The sequence below is a fragment of the Bombina bombina genome, chromosome 2, assembly GCF_027579735.1.
Source record: "Bombina bombina isolate aBomBom1 chromosome 2, aBomBom1.pri, whole genome shotgun sequence".
Taxonomy (NCBI): domain Eukaryota; kingdom Metazoa; phylum Chordata; class Amphibia; order Anura; family Bombinatoridae; genus Bombina; species Bombina bombina.
This window is the reverse complement of record NC_069500.1, coordinates 492,675,963-492,691,020: the sequence shown is the minus strand read 5'-3', so window position 1 is coordinate 492,691,020 and position 15,058 is coordinate 492,675,963. Positions and strand designations below refer to the sequence as shown.

Sequence of the window (15,058 nt, the reverse complement as noted above, 5' to 3'; positions counted from 1 at the left end):
ATATTGTTTCCGGCCACTTTGCAATGGCTGCCAAGCACTCTGCTAAAAGCATTGACAGTCTGTTGAATCCAGCGAGTGAGCCTTTTGTGATTGGATGCCATATGCAGCCCAGATCGTCATCAGTGGGCGGAGCTTGGCAGCCATTTCAAATTGGCCAGAAACAATATTTATTTTAAAAATAGCTTTTTTACCATTCCTGCTGCATGATATAGAAAGGGTGCATGAGGCTATTTGCAGCTTAATCTAAGGTATGAGTTTAATATGACTAAGGTGTAGACTGTCCCTTTAATTGCCTAAAGGGACATGAAACACAACATTTTTCTTTTAAGATTCATATACAGAATACAATTTTAAACAACTTTCCAATTTACTTCTATTATTTAATTTGCTTCATTCTCTTGTTATCCTTTGCTGAAAGGTTTATCTAGGAAAGCTCAGGAGCAGAAAAGAACCTAGGTCCAAGCTGCTGATTGGTTGCTGCATATATATACTGATTGTCATTGGCTCAACTATGTGTTCAGTCAGCAACCAGAAGTGCATTGCTGCTCCTTCAATAAAGCATACCAAGAGAATGAAGCAAATTTGATAATAAAAGTAAACTGGAAAGTTGTTTAACCCCTTAGTGACCAGAGCACTTTTCCATTTTCTGTCCGTTTGGGACCAAGGCTATTTTTACATTTTTGCGGTGTTTGTGTTTAGCTGTAATTTTCTTCTTACTCATTTACTGTACCCACACATATTATATACCGTTTTTCTCGCCATTAAATAGACTTTCTAAAGATACCATTATTTTCATCATATCTTATAATTTACTATAAAAAAAATGATAAAATATGAGGACAAATGGAAAAAAACACACTTTTTCTAACTTTGACCCCCAAAATCTGTTACATATCTAAAACCACCAAAAAACACCCATGCTAAATAGTTTCTAAATTTTGTCCTGAGTTTAGAAATACCCAATGTTTACATGTTCTTTGCTTTTTTTGCAAGTTATAGGGCCATAAATACAAGTAGCACTTTGCTATTTCCAAACCATTTTTTTCCAAAATAGCGCTAGTTACATTAGAACACTGATATCTTTCAGGAATCCCTGAATATCCCTTGACATGTATATATTTTTTTTTAGTAGACATCCCAAAGTATTGATCTAGGCCAATTTTGGTATATTTCATACCACCATTTCACCGCCAAATGCGATCAAATACAAAAAATTGTTCACTTTTTCACAAATTTTTTCACAAACTTTAGGTTTCTCACTGAAATCATTTACAAACAGCTTGTGCAATTATGGCATAAATGGTTGTAAATTCTTCTCTGGGATCCCCTTTGTTCAGAAATAGCACACATATATGGCTTTGGCGTTGCTTTTTGGTAATTAGAAGGCCGCTAAATGCCACTGCGCACCACAAGTGTATCATGCCCAGCAGTTAAGGGGTTAATTAGGGAGCTTTTAGGGAGCTTGTAGGGTTAATTTTAGCTTTAGTGTAGTGTAGTAGACAACCCCAAGTATTGATCTAGGCACATTTTGGTATATTTCATGCCACCATTTCACCGCCAAATGCGATCAAATTAAAAAAAACGTAAAATTTTTCACAATTTTAGGTTTCTCACTGAAATCATTTACAAACAGCTTGTGCAATTATGGCACAAATGGTTGTAAATGCTTGTCTGGGATCCCCTTTGTTCAGAAATAGCAGACATATATGACTTTGGCGTTGCTTTCTGGTAATTAGAAGGCCACTAAATCCTGTTGCGCCTCACACGTGTATTATGGCTAGCAGTGAAAGGGTTAATTAGGGAGTTTGTAGTGAGCTTGCAGGGTTAATTTTAGCTTTAGTGTAGAGATCAGCCTCCCATCTGACACATCCCACCCCCTGATCCCTCCCAAACAGCTCCCTTCCCTCCCCCACCCCACAATTGTCCCCGCCATCTTAAGTACTGGCAGAAAGTCTGCCAGTACTAAAATAAAAGGGTTTTAAAAAAAAATGAATTTTTTTTAGCATATTTACATATGCTACTGTGTAGGATCCCCCCCTTAGCCCCCAACCTCCCTGATCCCCCCCCAAAACCGCTCTCTAACCCTCCCCTCTGCCTTATTGGGGGCCATCTTGGGTACTGGCAGCTGTCTGCCAGTACCCAGTTTACAATAAAAAGTGCTTTTTTTTTGTTGTTTTTTTGTTTTTTTCTGTAGTGTAGCTTCCCCCCCCCCCACCCCCCACAGACAAACCCCCACCACCTTGCTGATTGTTTCAATTTTATTTTTTTATATATTTTTTATTTCCCCATTTTCTGCAGTGTAGCGGTTCCCACCCGCTCCCACCCCGGGCACGCGCCCGCCCCCACCCTCCCGTGCACGCGCGCGCGCCCCGTGCGCGCCCCCAGCCACCCCCGCCCACGATCCCGCCCCCCTTCACATCCACATGGCCATCGATGGCCGCCACCCGCCTCCCGGTCCGGCTCCCACCCACCAACGCAGGTAGCCACCGATCTCCGGTGCAGAGAGGGCCACAGAGTGGCTCTCTCTGCACCGGATGACTTAAAAAGGTTATTGCAGGATGCCTCCATATCGAGGCATCACTGCAATAACCGGAAAGCATCTGGAAGCGAGCAGGATCGCTTCCAGCTGCTTTCCACACTGAGGACGTGCAGGGTACGTTCTCAGGCATTAACTGCCTTTTTTCTGAGGACGTACCCTGCACGTCCTCAGTCGTTAAGGGGTTAAAATTGTATGTTCTACCTAAACATAAAAGAAAAAGTTTGGGTTTCATGTCCCTTAATCTTTATGGAAATGCTTTCATACAGATCCATTACTCCTGGGAATTACTCTTCCCTGCCACTAGGGGGAGGCAAAGATTCCCAAACCCCAAGAACCTTATATAACCAGTCCCACCTCACTGGCACCTCAGTTTTGTCTTTGCTTCCACTGGAGGAGGTTGAAGAATAAAGATGTGTATTTGATTCTTCAGTGAGAGGGGTTCTTAGACCGAGTTAAGGCCCATTTCCCCTCAGAGTACAGTGATTGTTGGAGTGATGTATTTGGAGTATAAGTAGTAGCATATTTTTCACCAATTGGGATTTAGTCGCAAGCCTTTCCACATATGTTGCATGGACTTGTCCTTTGCCTAATCTTGTTGGTTTGTCGATATACTCCTATTCCAGATCTTCTGCTGTTATGTTTCAGCACTGATTTTGGCTTCCTACTGGTTTCCTCCAGAAGCAGGGTGCCTATTGGTAAGTACTTTATTTTTTATTATTTGGCACTCTATAAGTCTGTTAGGTGGTTGATGTTATATGTATAGGACCTTGGGACAGTTTAATATTTTTTAGGTAATTCCTCTTAATTTGCACTCACGTACATTTTTTAACGCATAATGGCTTTTTGCTCGCGTATATTTTTAAATGCATACCAGATTTTTTGTGTGTACTTTTTTGGACGCACGTTGGTGCATGTTGGCTTCTGGGCCAACGTGATAGCGTTACGTTTTGGCGTACTTTTTTTCTTTATAAGGTGCTAGATTGATGAGCACCTCCTCTCATATGTACACTATTTAGATAACAGGTCTTCTGTTTACTACCTGTCAGGGTGCCAGGAATCAGACTGAGACAAGACTGAGACATCTTTATTAATAGCAAAAAATAATAAAAAGTCCACAAGTCAAATAACAAGCCAGGAATCAAAACCAGAACTGGTAGTCAGACGAGCCAAGTCAGGAGCCAAAGCGAATAGTCAGACGAGCCGGAATCAGGAACAAGGAGAACAGCAGAGTCAGGAACAAGCCAGGGATCAAGAACCAGGAGGGACGTCAGACAGCCAGGTAATACACAGGAGCTCTCACAAACGCAGCATCACACAGTATGCACCAGAGTCAGGAAGAGAGGTGAGTAAAATGGCTGCCAGCAGCACATGGCAAACAGATCAGGGAAAAAACCCTGACACTACCGCCTCTCTTCTTTTATTATTTTTGAATTTGTAAATTTTTAAGAGTTCCTTTCAGAGGGGGTAAGTGTTTCTCCTTTCTTTAATGTTTTTTTTTTTTATGGGGATATTACCATTTAGCTGTTTTTCTTTTTTTCTTTTTTTTTTCTGCACTTAACTTCTGTATAAGTTCCTTGCAGTTATGGAGCTTTCTTACTTTGTCCCTAAATAAGCTGAGAATTTTATCTCCGGCTAAATTATGCAATAAATGTATTTTATATTTTAATGCATTCTGACCTATCTAATGCTTTTGGTTCAAGCTTCATCTTTTCATTTAGCAGATTCTCACACCATCAGACTGTTGTTTCTTTAACAAAATGGTTGGTAAATCATTTTGCCAAAGAGTTTGCTGGTTCCTCAGACTAAATTTGTTGTTTCTTGGGTTTCAGATAGAGTCAGTTTTAATGAGTCTTTTCTTGATAGGTCTAAGGAGGATGAGTCTAGTGTCCTCCTGTATAAACCTTCAGTCTCTTTCTTTTCCCTCAGATTCTCTTTGCGTGGAGTTGTTAGGTCTCATGTTTGCAGCTTTGGATGCTATTTTGTTGGCTTTCTCATGAGGCCTCTTAAGCTTTGTATGCATAGGTAGTGGTGCAGGGATCATAAATATTAGAAGAGAGAGAACAGCACTCCTGAGATAGAACAAAAGCTAGAAAAACTTCCATGCCTGTTCATTTTTATTGCAACTCAGGGTGCGCGTTCTTTTAGCACACTATGCCCTTTCACTGAGAAAAAATATCCTGTAGCATATCTGTTTGACCCTGCCCAATGACAGTCCAGCGCTGAAATACCAGGCAATTCCTCTCTGAACAAGAGAAAAAACAATCCCAAATGATCGTTTCGGCCTCCTGTGGGCCTCGTCAGTGAGGTGCAGTTGTATCTCTAAGGGCATGTGTGCACGGGGTCCACGTCTGGTTTCCCCATTACTCTTAGGGAGGTCCATGAGTAATTTGCATAAATATTAGAAGATAGACAACAGCACTCCTGAGATAGAAAAAAGCTAGAATAACTTATATGCCTGTTCATTTTTATTGCAACTCAGGGTGCGCATTCTTTTAGCACACTATGCCCTTTCACAGGTTGAGGGTTTCTCTCTTTTAACTTATGCAAATTATGACTCTTAGGGAAGTCTTACTTAGTGTGATGTGGGAATACAGACGTGGACCCATTATTCAGTGTGCCTAGAGGGATATGGCTGCACCTTACTGACGAGGCCCACACTAGGCCGAAACGTAATTCTGGGCTTTTGCTGTTTCCCTTCTTCAGAGAGGGATTGCCTGATATTTCGGAGCTGGACTGTACTGTTAAGTCAGGATCATACTGATATGCTACAGGAAAGTTCTTCTCTGTGAAAGGCACATGTTGAGCATAAAGAGGCTGCTTCTTGGGTGGTAAATAGCCATAGAACAAGCTATTATGCTACTGTTCGTTACCAGATTGAGCGTTTCTCTCTTAATTTGTGCAGGGATCATACTCTATCTCTAAAGATTCATCTAGATTTCAGAACAAGCCAGTCTATCTTGGTGGCTAAATCATCAGCTTTTTCTGCAGAGGGCTTCTTTTGTTCGTTCTACTTAATCTGTTATCTCTACAGATGTAAGTATTTTAGGATGAGGGGCCATCTGTGGGTCTCAGAGAGTGCAAGGGGTTTTGGTCTCCTCAGAGGCAAGGTTTCCTATTTTAGTTTTCAGAGCCCTTTAGAGTTGGCCTCTGTTGGTAATTGGTCAATTATCAAGGGGGCACTCACAGTTTCCTAGCCTTGAGGGAAGTATTGCAAATTCTTTCCTGGGCAGAAATCAATTGTCGAATTTCTGATGTTCATATTGTTGGAGTGGACAACAGGGGAACAGGTTTTCTCAGTTGCTAGTCCTTGCATCTAGGAGAGTGGTCTCTTCATCTGGATGTTTTCAGTCAGATAGTGGATCTTTGGGGTCTCCCAGAGATAGATCTGATGGTCTCTTGGATGAATCTCTAACTTTCCAGGTACTGTACAAGGTCCTTTCCTTTGTATCCAGTTCTTCTGTCTCAATGTCTGTTTTTATTTCTTCTTCCAGGTCTTAAATATCTAAGCTTGATTGCATGGAGTTTGAACGAATAGTTTTTAGCAGAGAGGATTCTCTGATTCTGTTATTGAGACTCAGATACAGGCTTGTAAGGCTGTGTCCTTTTCTTGGTGTTGCAAGTTGGTTTGGATAAGGGTTTATCCACCAGTGCTTTTGAAGGGTTGGATTTCAGCTCATTCAGATTTTTTTTCTCTAGAAGATTACTAATCTTCCAGATATTCATAGTTTTGTTCAGGCTTTGGCTAGGATTAAGCATGTTTAACCAACTGTCTGCACCTTGGTGCCTTATCTTGGTTTTGAATGTTTTAAAAGCTCCTTCTTTTAAACCTATACATAATGTTTTGTTTACCTTTTTCTTATGCTAGAAGAGTTTCTGAGTTATCTGCTCTTTCGTGTGATTCTCCTTATCTTATTTTTTTAAGGATAAGGCAGTTTTTAGGACTAAATTGGAAACTTTTTTAAAACTGTATGCCCTGTCTGAATTCCAAAATATTTTTTTTTGTGTTTCATATACCTTTTAATGTGCATTATGAAATACCATGCTTACTTAAAGGGACAGCATACACACATTTTCATATAACTGCATGTAATAGACACTACTATAAAGAATAGTATGCACAGATACTGATCTAAAAATCCAGTATAAAACTTTTTAAAAACTTACTTTTTTTAGCACTTTTGATGAGTTTGAGCTGGGACACCTTGGGAAAACAGTAAAAGCAGACACTTCTCCCCCCTCCCCCTTCCATCCATATGAAAAGACAGATAACATAAACAGGAGCCAGTAGGAGTCTGTAAACGCGTGTATACATCTCACACTTTGGAGCTTGGTTAGGAGTCTGAAAATCATCACAATGTTATTAAAAAAATAAGTAAAACTATACATTGTTACAAAAACACTCCCAGATGACCTATATAATTAGATCATCTACAAAACATTTATGCAAAAAAAAAAACTCTAGCGTACAATGTCCCTTTAACAAAATTACTGTCTCCTCTCTACAGCGGGATTCTGTCTGCTCTCGGGAACCTACAGGCTCAGGCAATATCAAAAAGACGCAAAGGTCAAAAATCCTCAAGTGTGGACTTAATAGGACCTCTTCGATATGCAGCTTATGGGTAAATAATGAACTGCTTGTTTTCTATGTATTAAAATGTGGTTTTAGTCTCTCATTATTATTGTCCAAATATGCTATTAAATAGTCATACTAGTTAAAGGGGCATAAAAGTGCAAAAAGAAAATGTTCTAATATGTTACAGCATTTTATAATTACACTATTGTTTGCATATAATGATGTGTTTAACCCCTTCAAAAGGTTTAAACATAGTTAAATTCAACTCCAGAGCAGCAATGCACTGCTGGAACCTAGCTGGTGATTGCTTGTTGCACACTTAAAGGGCCATGATACCCAAATGTTGAAACACTTGGAAGTTATGCAGCATAGCTGTAAAAAGCTGACTAGAAAATATCACCTGAGTATCTCTATGTAAAAAAGAAAGATATTTTACCTCAAAAATTCCTCAGTAGCCACATCCTATTGTAAAGGACTTCTAAGCAACAAATCAGTATGTCTGTCCCGGGACAGCTAAGGGAGTGAGCTTACGTGCACACGCATCTTATTTCCATATTCAGTTTAAGGAAGTTTACCATGAAGTCTCATGAGAGTTAAGTCAAATCTTATGAGATTGCAGTAAAAGAGTTCATGACCTTAGCACTGCTGATTGGCTGCTGTTCATTTCTTTATTTTACACAGAACTTACTCTGCTGAGCTGAGGAGATTGTGAGGTAAAATATCTTCCTTTTTTACATAGAGATGCTCAGGTGAAATTTTCCTGTCAGCTTTTTACAGTTATACTGCATCAGTTTGAAGTGATTTGGCATATGAGTATTATGTCCCTTTAGGCTCACCAGATGTCCAGATGTGTTCAGCTAGGTTCCATTAGTGCAGCTGACTTTAACTTATGCATATAAGTTAAACACATTGGTTTATGCAAGCAATAGTGCAATATGAAATTCTCTTACCTAATCACATAGTTAGAACATTTTATAATTGGGTAAAACAGTTTAATTAGGTATTTAAAAAAACAATATAATTGTCAGGAAAAGCTGTCTTTCTGAACTAGCGGGTGAATTCAATTAATATTTGCTAAGACCATGAAAGATTGCTTACTTCTTAAAAACAATGATTTGTAAACATTACAGAATTCATTTATTTTTCCATTAAAAGCATTAATATATTTACATGATCTCTCTTTATAATAGACATTAGTCTGTAGTTTGCACTTTAAATGCAAAATTCTGCAGTGATATCTAATGTTTTGATCCTTTTTATACATATATTTGTTCTTGCTAACTGATATTGACGGTTACAAGTATTTCTATAAATGTTACATTATTATAATACATGTTATTCCATGGAAATGCATGTTTATTCTTTTCATCCATAAAAAGTATTGAGAATGAAATGTCTTATCTTTTTGCGTGTTGAAGTAACATTGTATTTGCTTCCAGCTTCTTATTCACAGGACCTTTATCTCACTTCTTCTACCTGTATTTGGAGCAGCTGATTCCTTCTTCCCTCCCATTGTCTGGGCTTCGCAGACTCCTTCTGGACAGATTAATCTTTGCACCAGCTTTCCTGCTGCTCTTCTTTACTGTGATGAACATTTTGGAGGTGAAGGAACCCTCATAGTCAGGGAGACTAGGGTTATTTACTATCCTATCAGTTCTATAAGGCCCTTACAACTTTATCTGTCTTAGAGCGTCAACAACAATTTTTTATATATATATATATATATATATATATATATATATATATATATATATATATATATATATATATATATATACATACATACATACATACATACATACATACATACATACATACATACATACATACACACACACACACACACACATACAAAAAGAGAAGTGCACTCTCAGGAGCCCAAATGAAGGCCGAAACGATTGTCTGGGGTTGCCATATTCCTTCAGGGAGAGATTGCCTGGTATATTGGGGCTGGACTGATTTTGTTAGGCGGGATCAGACTGATATACTTCAGGAAAGTTCTTCTCTGTGAAACTAATTATTGGGCTAAAAGAATCTCTCTCTTTCTCTCTCTTTTTCTCTTTCTTTTTCTCTTTCTTTTTCTCTTTTTCTCTTTTTCTTTTTCTATTTTTCTATTTTTCTTTTTCTCTTTTTCTTTTTCTCTCTCTTTTTCTCTTTTTCTTTTTCTCTCTCTTTTTCTCTTTTTCTTTTTCTCTCTCTTTTTCTCTTTTTCTCTCTCTTTTTCTCTCTCTTTCATGTAATTGGCAAGAGTCCATGAGCTAGTGACATATGGGATATACAATCCTACCAGGAGGGGCAAAGTTTCCCAAACCTCAAAATGCCTATAAATACACCCCTCACCACACCCACAATTCAGTTTTACAAACTTTGCCTCCTATGGAGGTGGTGAAGTAAGTTTGTGCTAAGATTTCTACGTTGATATGCGCTTCTCAGCATTGTTGAAGCCCGATTCCTCTCAGAGTACAGCGAATGTCAGAGGGACGTGAAGGGAGTATCACTTATTGAATACGATAATTTCCCTACGGGGGTCTATTTCATGGGTTCTCTGTTATCGGTCGTAGAGATTCATCTCCTACCTCCCTTTTCAGATCGACGATATACTCTGTTTACCATTACCTCTACTAATAACTGTTTTAGTACTAGTTTGGCTATCTGCTATATGTGGATGGGTGTCTTTTGGTAAGTATGTTTTTATTACTTAAGACACTCTCAGCTATGGTTTGGCACTTTATGCAATTATATAAAGTTCTAAATATATGTATTGTACTTATATTTGCCATGAGTCAGGTTCATGTATTTCTTTCTGCAGACTGTCAGTTTCATATTTGGGAATATAAACACTTTAAGAATTGTATTTCTTTCCTGGGGTTTAGTCTTTTTTTCAATTTGACTACTTTTTTTGCAATTGCGGGTGTTAGGCCCGCGGGTACGTCAAATGCTAGACTTTATTGCGTAATTTTTGGCGCAAACTTTTTGGCGCGAAAAAATACGTTTATGACGCAACTTCGTCATTTCCGGTGTCATACGTGACGCCGAGACCTTTCACACGGCGGCTTCATTAGTGACGCAAGTGAGTCATTTCCGGTAATTTTTGGCACCAAAAAAGTTTATGTTACGTTGTGCGTCATACTTGGCGCCAAATTTTTTTCATTATTTCAATACCCCATTGATGTTTGTCTCCTGCTTTCTTCTCTATCAAGAGGCCTATGCTTTTGCATTTTTTCCCATTCCTGCAACTGTCATTTAAGGAAATAGATAATTTTGCTTTATATGTTGTTTTTTTCTCTTACATTGAGCAAGATGTCCCAATCTGATCCTGTCTCTGAAGTTTCTGCTGGAACATTGCTGCCTGACATCGGTTCTACCAAAGCTAAGTGCATTTGTTGTAAAATTGTAGAAATTATTCCACCAAATGTCATTTGTAATAGTTGTCATGATAAACTTTTACATGCAGATAGTGTATCTATCAGTAATAGTACATTGCCAGTTGCAGTTCCTTCAACTTCTAATGTGCATGATATACCTGTAAATTTTAAAGAATTTGTTTCTGATTCTATTATGAAGGCTTTGTCTGCATTTCCACCTTCTAATAACGTAAAAGGTCTTTTAAAACTTCTCATTTAGCTGATGAAATTTCAAATGACCAACAACATAATTCATCCTCTTCTAATGAGGATCTATCTGAAACAGAAGATCCTTCCTCAGATATTGACACTGACAAATCTACTTATTTATTTAAAATAGAGTATATGCGTTCTTTATTAAAAGAAGTGTTAATTACTTTGGATATTGAGGTAACCAGTCCTATTGACGTTCAGTCTAATAAACGTTTAAATGCTGTTTTTAAACCTCCTTTGGTTTCCCCAGGTGTTTTTCCCATTACTGAGGCTATTTCTGATATGATTTCTAGGGAATGGAATAAGCCAGGTACTTCCTTTATTCCTTCTTCAAGGTTTAAGAGATTGTATCCTTTACCAGCAAAATCTATAGAGTTTTGGGAAAATATCCCCAAAGTTGATGGGGCTATTTCTACTCTTGCTAAACGTACCACTATTCCTATGGAAGATAGCACTTCCTTTAAGGATCCTTTTAGATAGGAAGCTTGAATCTTATCTAAGGAAGGCCTATTTATATTCAGGTCATCTTCTCAGACCTGCTATTTCTTTGGGTGATGTTGCAACTGCATCAACTTTCTGGTTGGAAAATTTAGCGCAACGTGAATTGGATTTTGACATATCTAGCATTGTTCGCTTACTGCAACATGCTAATCATTTTATTTGTGATGCCATTTTTGATATTATCAAAATTGATGTTAGATCCATGTCTTTAGCTGTATTAGCTAGAAGAGCTTTGTGGCTTAAATCTTGGAATGCTGATATGACATCTAAATCTAGATTACTATCTTTCTTTCCAAGGTAATAATTTATTTGGTTCTCAGTTGTATTCTATAATTTCAACTATCACTGGAGGAAAAAGAGTTTTTTTTTGCCTCAGGATAAAAAACCTAAGGGTAAATCTAAGGCTTCTAACCGTTTTCGTTCCTTTCGTCAGAATAAGGAACAAAAACTCAATCCTCCTCCCAAGGAATCTGCTTCCAGTTGGAAGCCATCCTCAAATTGGAATAAATCCAAGCCATTTAGGAAACCAAAGTCTGCCCCTAAGTCCGCATGAAGGTGCGGCCCTCATTCCAGCTCAGCTGGTAGGGGGCAGATTAAGGTTTTTCAAGGATTTTTGGATAAAATCAGTCCAAAATCATTGGATTCAGAGCATTGTCTCTCAAGGGTATCGAATAGGATTCAAAGTAAGACCTCCTGTGAGAAGATTTTTTCTCTCACACATCCCTGTAAATCCAGTAAAAGCTCAGGGTTTTCTGAAGTGTGTTTCAGACCTGGAGTCTTCAGGGGTAATAATGCCAGTTCCTCTTCAGGAACAAGGTTTGGGGTTTTATTCAAACCTATTCATTGTACCAAAGAAAGAAAATTTGTTCAGACCAGTTCTGGATCTGAAAATTTTGAATCGTTATGTAAGAGTACCAACTTTCAAGATGGTGACTATAAGGACTATTCTGCCTTTTGTTCAGCAAGGACAGTATATGTCCACAATAGACTTGCAAGATGCATACCTTCATATTCCGATTCATCCAGAACACTATCAGTTTCTGAGATTCTCTTTTCTAGACAAGCATTACCAATTTGTTGCTCTTCCATTTGGCCTAGCAACAGCTCCAAGAATCTTTTCAAAGGTTCTGGGTGCCCTACTATATGTAATCAGAGAACAGGGTATTGCGGTGTTTCCTTATTTGGACGATATATTGGTACTAGCTCAGTCTTTACATACTGCAGAATCTCACACGAATCAACTAGTGTTGTTTCTTCGGGAACATGGTTGGAGGATCAATTTACCAAAAAGTTTCTTGATTCCTCAGACAAGGGTAACCTTTTTAGGTTTCCAGATAGATTCAGTGTCCATGACTCTGTCTCTAACAAGAGACGTTTAAAATTGGTCACAGCATGCCGGCACCTTCAGTCTCAGTCATTCCCTTCAGTGGCTATGTGCATGGAAGTTTTAGGTCTCATGACTGCAGCATCGGACGCGATCCCCTTTTTCATATGAGACCTCTACAGCTTTGCATGCTGAATCAATGGTGCAGGGATTATACAAAGATATCACAATTAATATCCTTGAATCCCAATGTACGACACTCTCTGACATGGTGGATAGATCACCATCATTTGGTTCAAGGGGCCTCTTTTGTTCGGCCAATCTGGACTTTGATCTCAACAGATGCGAGTCTTTCAGGTTGGGGAGCTGTTTGGGGAGCTCTGACAGCACAAGGGGTTTGGAAATCTCAAGAGGCGAGATTAACAATAAATATTTTAGAACTCCGTGCAATTCTCAGGGCTCTTCAGTCTTGGCCTCTGCTAAGAGAGAACCGTTCATTTGTTTTCAGACAGACAATATCACAACCGTGGCTTATGTCAATCATCAGGGTGGGACTCACAGTCCCCAAGCTATGAAAGAAGTATCTTGGATACTTGCTTGGGCGGAATCCAGCTCCTGTCTAATCTCTGCGGTGCATATCCCAGGTGTAGACAATTCGGAGGCAGATTATCTCAGCCGCCAGACTTTACATCCAGGGGAGTGGTCTCTCCATCCAGATGTGTTTTCTTAGATTGTTCAGATGTGGGGTCTTCCAGAGATAGATCTCATGGCCTCTCATCTAAACAAGAAACTTCCCAGATACCTCTCCAGGTCCAGGGATGTTCAGGCGGAAGCAGTGGATGCACTGACACTTCCTTGGTGTTATCATCCTGCTTACATCTTCCCGCCTCTAGTTCTCCTTCCAAGAGTGATCTCCAAAATCATCATGGAACAGTCTTCTGTGTTGCTGGTGGCTCCAGCATGGCCACACAGGTTTTGATATGCGGATCTGGTGCGAATGTCCAGTTGCCCGCCTTGGCCACTTCCGTTACGGCCGGACCTACTATCTCAATGTCCGTTTTTCCATCAGGATCTCAAATCATTAAATTTGAAGGTATGGAAATTGAACGTTTAGTTCTAAGTCATAGAGGTTTCTCTGACTCAGTGATTAATACTATGTTACAAGCTCGTAAATCTGTCTCTAGAAAGATTTATTATAGAGTTTGGAAGACTTACATTTCATGGTGTTCTTCTCATAAATTCTCCTGGCATTCTTTTAGAATTCCTAGAATTTTACAGTTCCTTCAGGATGGTTTGGATAAGGGTTTGTCTGCAAGTTCCTTGAAAGGACAAATCTCCGCTCTTTCTGTCTTATTTCACAGAAAGATTGCTATACTTTCTGATATTCACTGTTTTGTACAGACTTTAGTTCGTATTAAGCCTGTCATTAAATCAATTTCTCCTCCTTGGAGTCTTAATTTGGTTCTGAAGGCGTTACAGGCTCCTCCATTTGAGCCTATGCATTCTTTGGACATTAAACTACTTTCCTGGAAAGTGTTGTTCCTTTTGGCTATCTCTTCTGCTAGAAGAGTTTCTGAGCTATCTGCTCTTTCTTGTGAGTCTCCTTTTCTGATTTTTCATCAGGATAAGGCAGTTTTGTGGACTTCTTTTCAATTTTTACCTAAGGTTGAGAATTCTAACAACATTAGTAGAGAAATTGTTGTTCCTTCTTTATGTCCTAATCCTAAGAATTATTTGGAGAGATCCTTACATTCTATGGATGTGGTAAGAGCTTTGAAATATTATGTGGAAGCTACTAAAAATTTTAGGAAGACTTCCAGTCTGTTTTATTTTCTGGTCCTAGGAAAGGTCAGAAAGCTTCTGCTATTTCCTTGGCTTCTTGGTTGAAACTTTTGATTCATCAAGCTTATTTGGAGTCGGGTCAAACCCCGCCTCAGAGAATTACAGCTCATTCTACTAGATCAGTCTCCACTTCATGGGCTTTTAAGAATGAAGCTTCAGTTGATCAGATTTGCAAAGCAGCAACTTGATCCTCTTTGCATACATTTACTAAATTCTACCATTTTGATGTATTTGCTTCTTCGGAAGCAGTTTTTGGTAGAAAAGTTCTTCAGGCAGCTGTTTCAGTTTGATTCTTCTGCTTTGATTTAAGTTTTTTTCTTTCAAATATGAAATAAACTTTTTTTTTTTTTGGGTTGTGGACTAATGTTTTCAGCGGAATATGGCTGTTTTTATTTTTATTCCCTCCCTCTCTAGTGACTCTTGAGTGGAAGACTCCACATCTTGGGTATTGATATCCCATATGTCACTAGCTCATGGACTCTTGCCAATTACATGAAAGAAAACATAATTTATGTAAGAACTTACCTGATAAATTAATTTCTTTCATATTGGCAAGAGTCCATGAGGCCCACCCTTTTCTTATGGTGGTTATGATTTTTTGTATAAAGCACAATTATTTCCAAATTTCCTTTGCTGATGCTTTCTACTCCTTTCTTTATCAC

The 15,058-nt window shown here is 38.8% G+C and overlaps 1 protein-coding gene across 1 annotated transcript in view; it reads left to right on the top strand.

Annotated features, from left to right (window-relative positions):
- The window catches only part of PXMP2 (peroxisomal membrane protein 2), a 34,262-nt gene that overhangs the window by 5,234 nt on the left and 13,970 nt on the right, over nucleotides 1–15,058 (top strand). Inside the window, exons 3-4 of the mRNA XM_053702213.1 lie at nucleotides 7,045–7,158; nucleotides 8,552–8,714. Coding sequence (XP_053558188.1) covers nucleotides 7,045–7,158; nucleotides 8,552–8,714 — 277 coding nt within the window. The remainder of the gene's footprint in view (nucleotides 1–7,044; nucleotides 7,159–8,551; nucleotides 8,715–15,058) is intronic.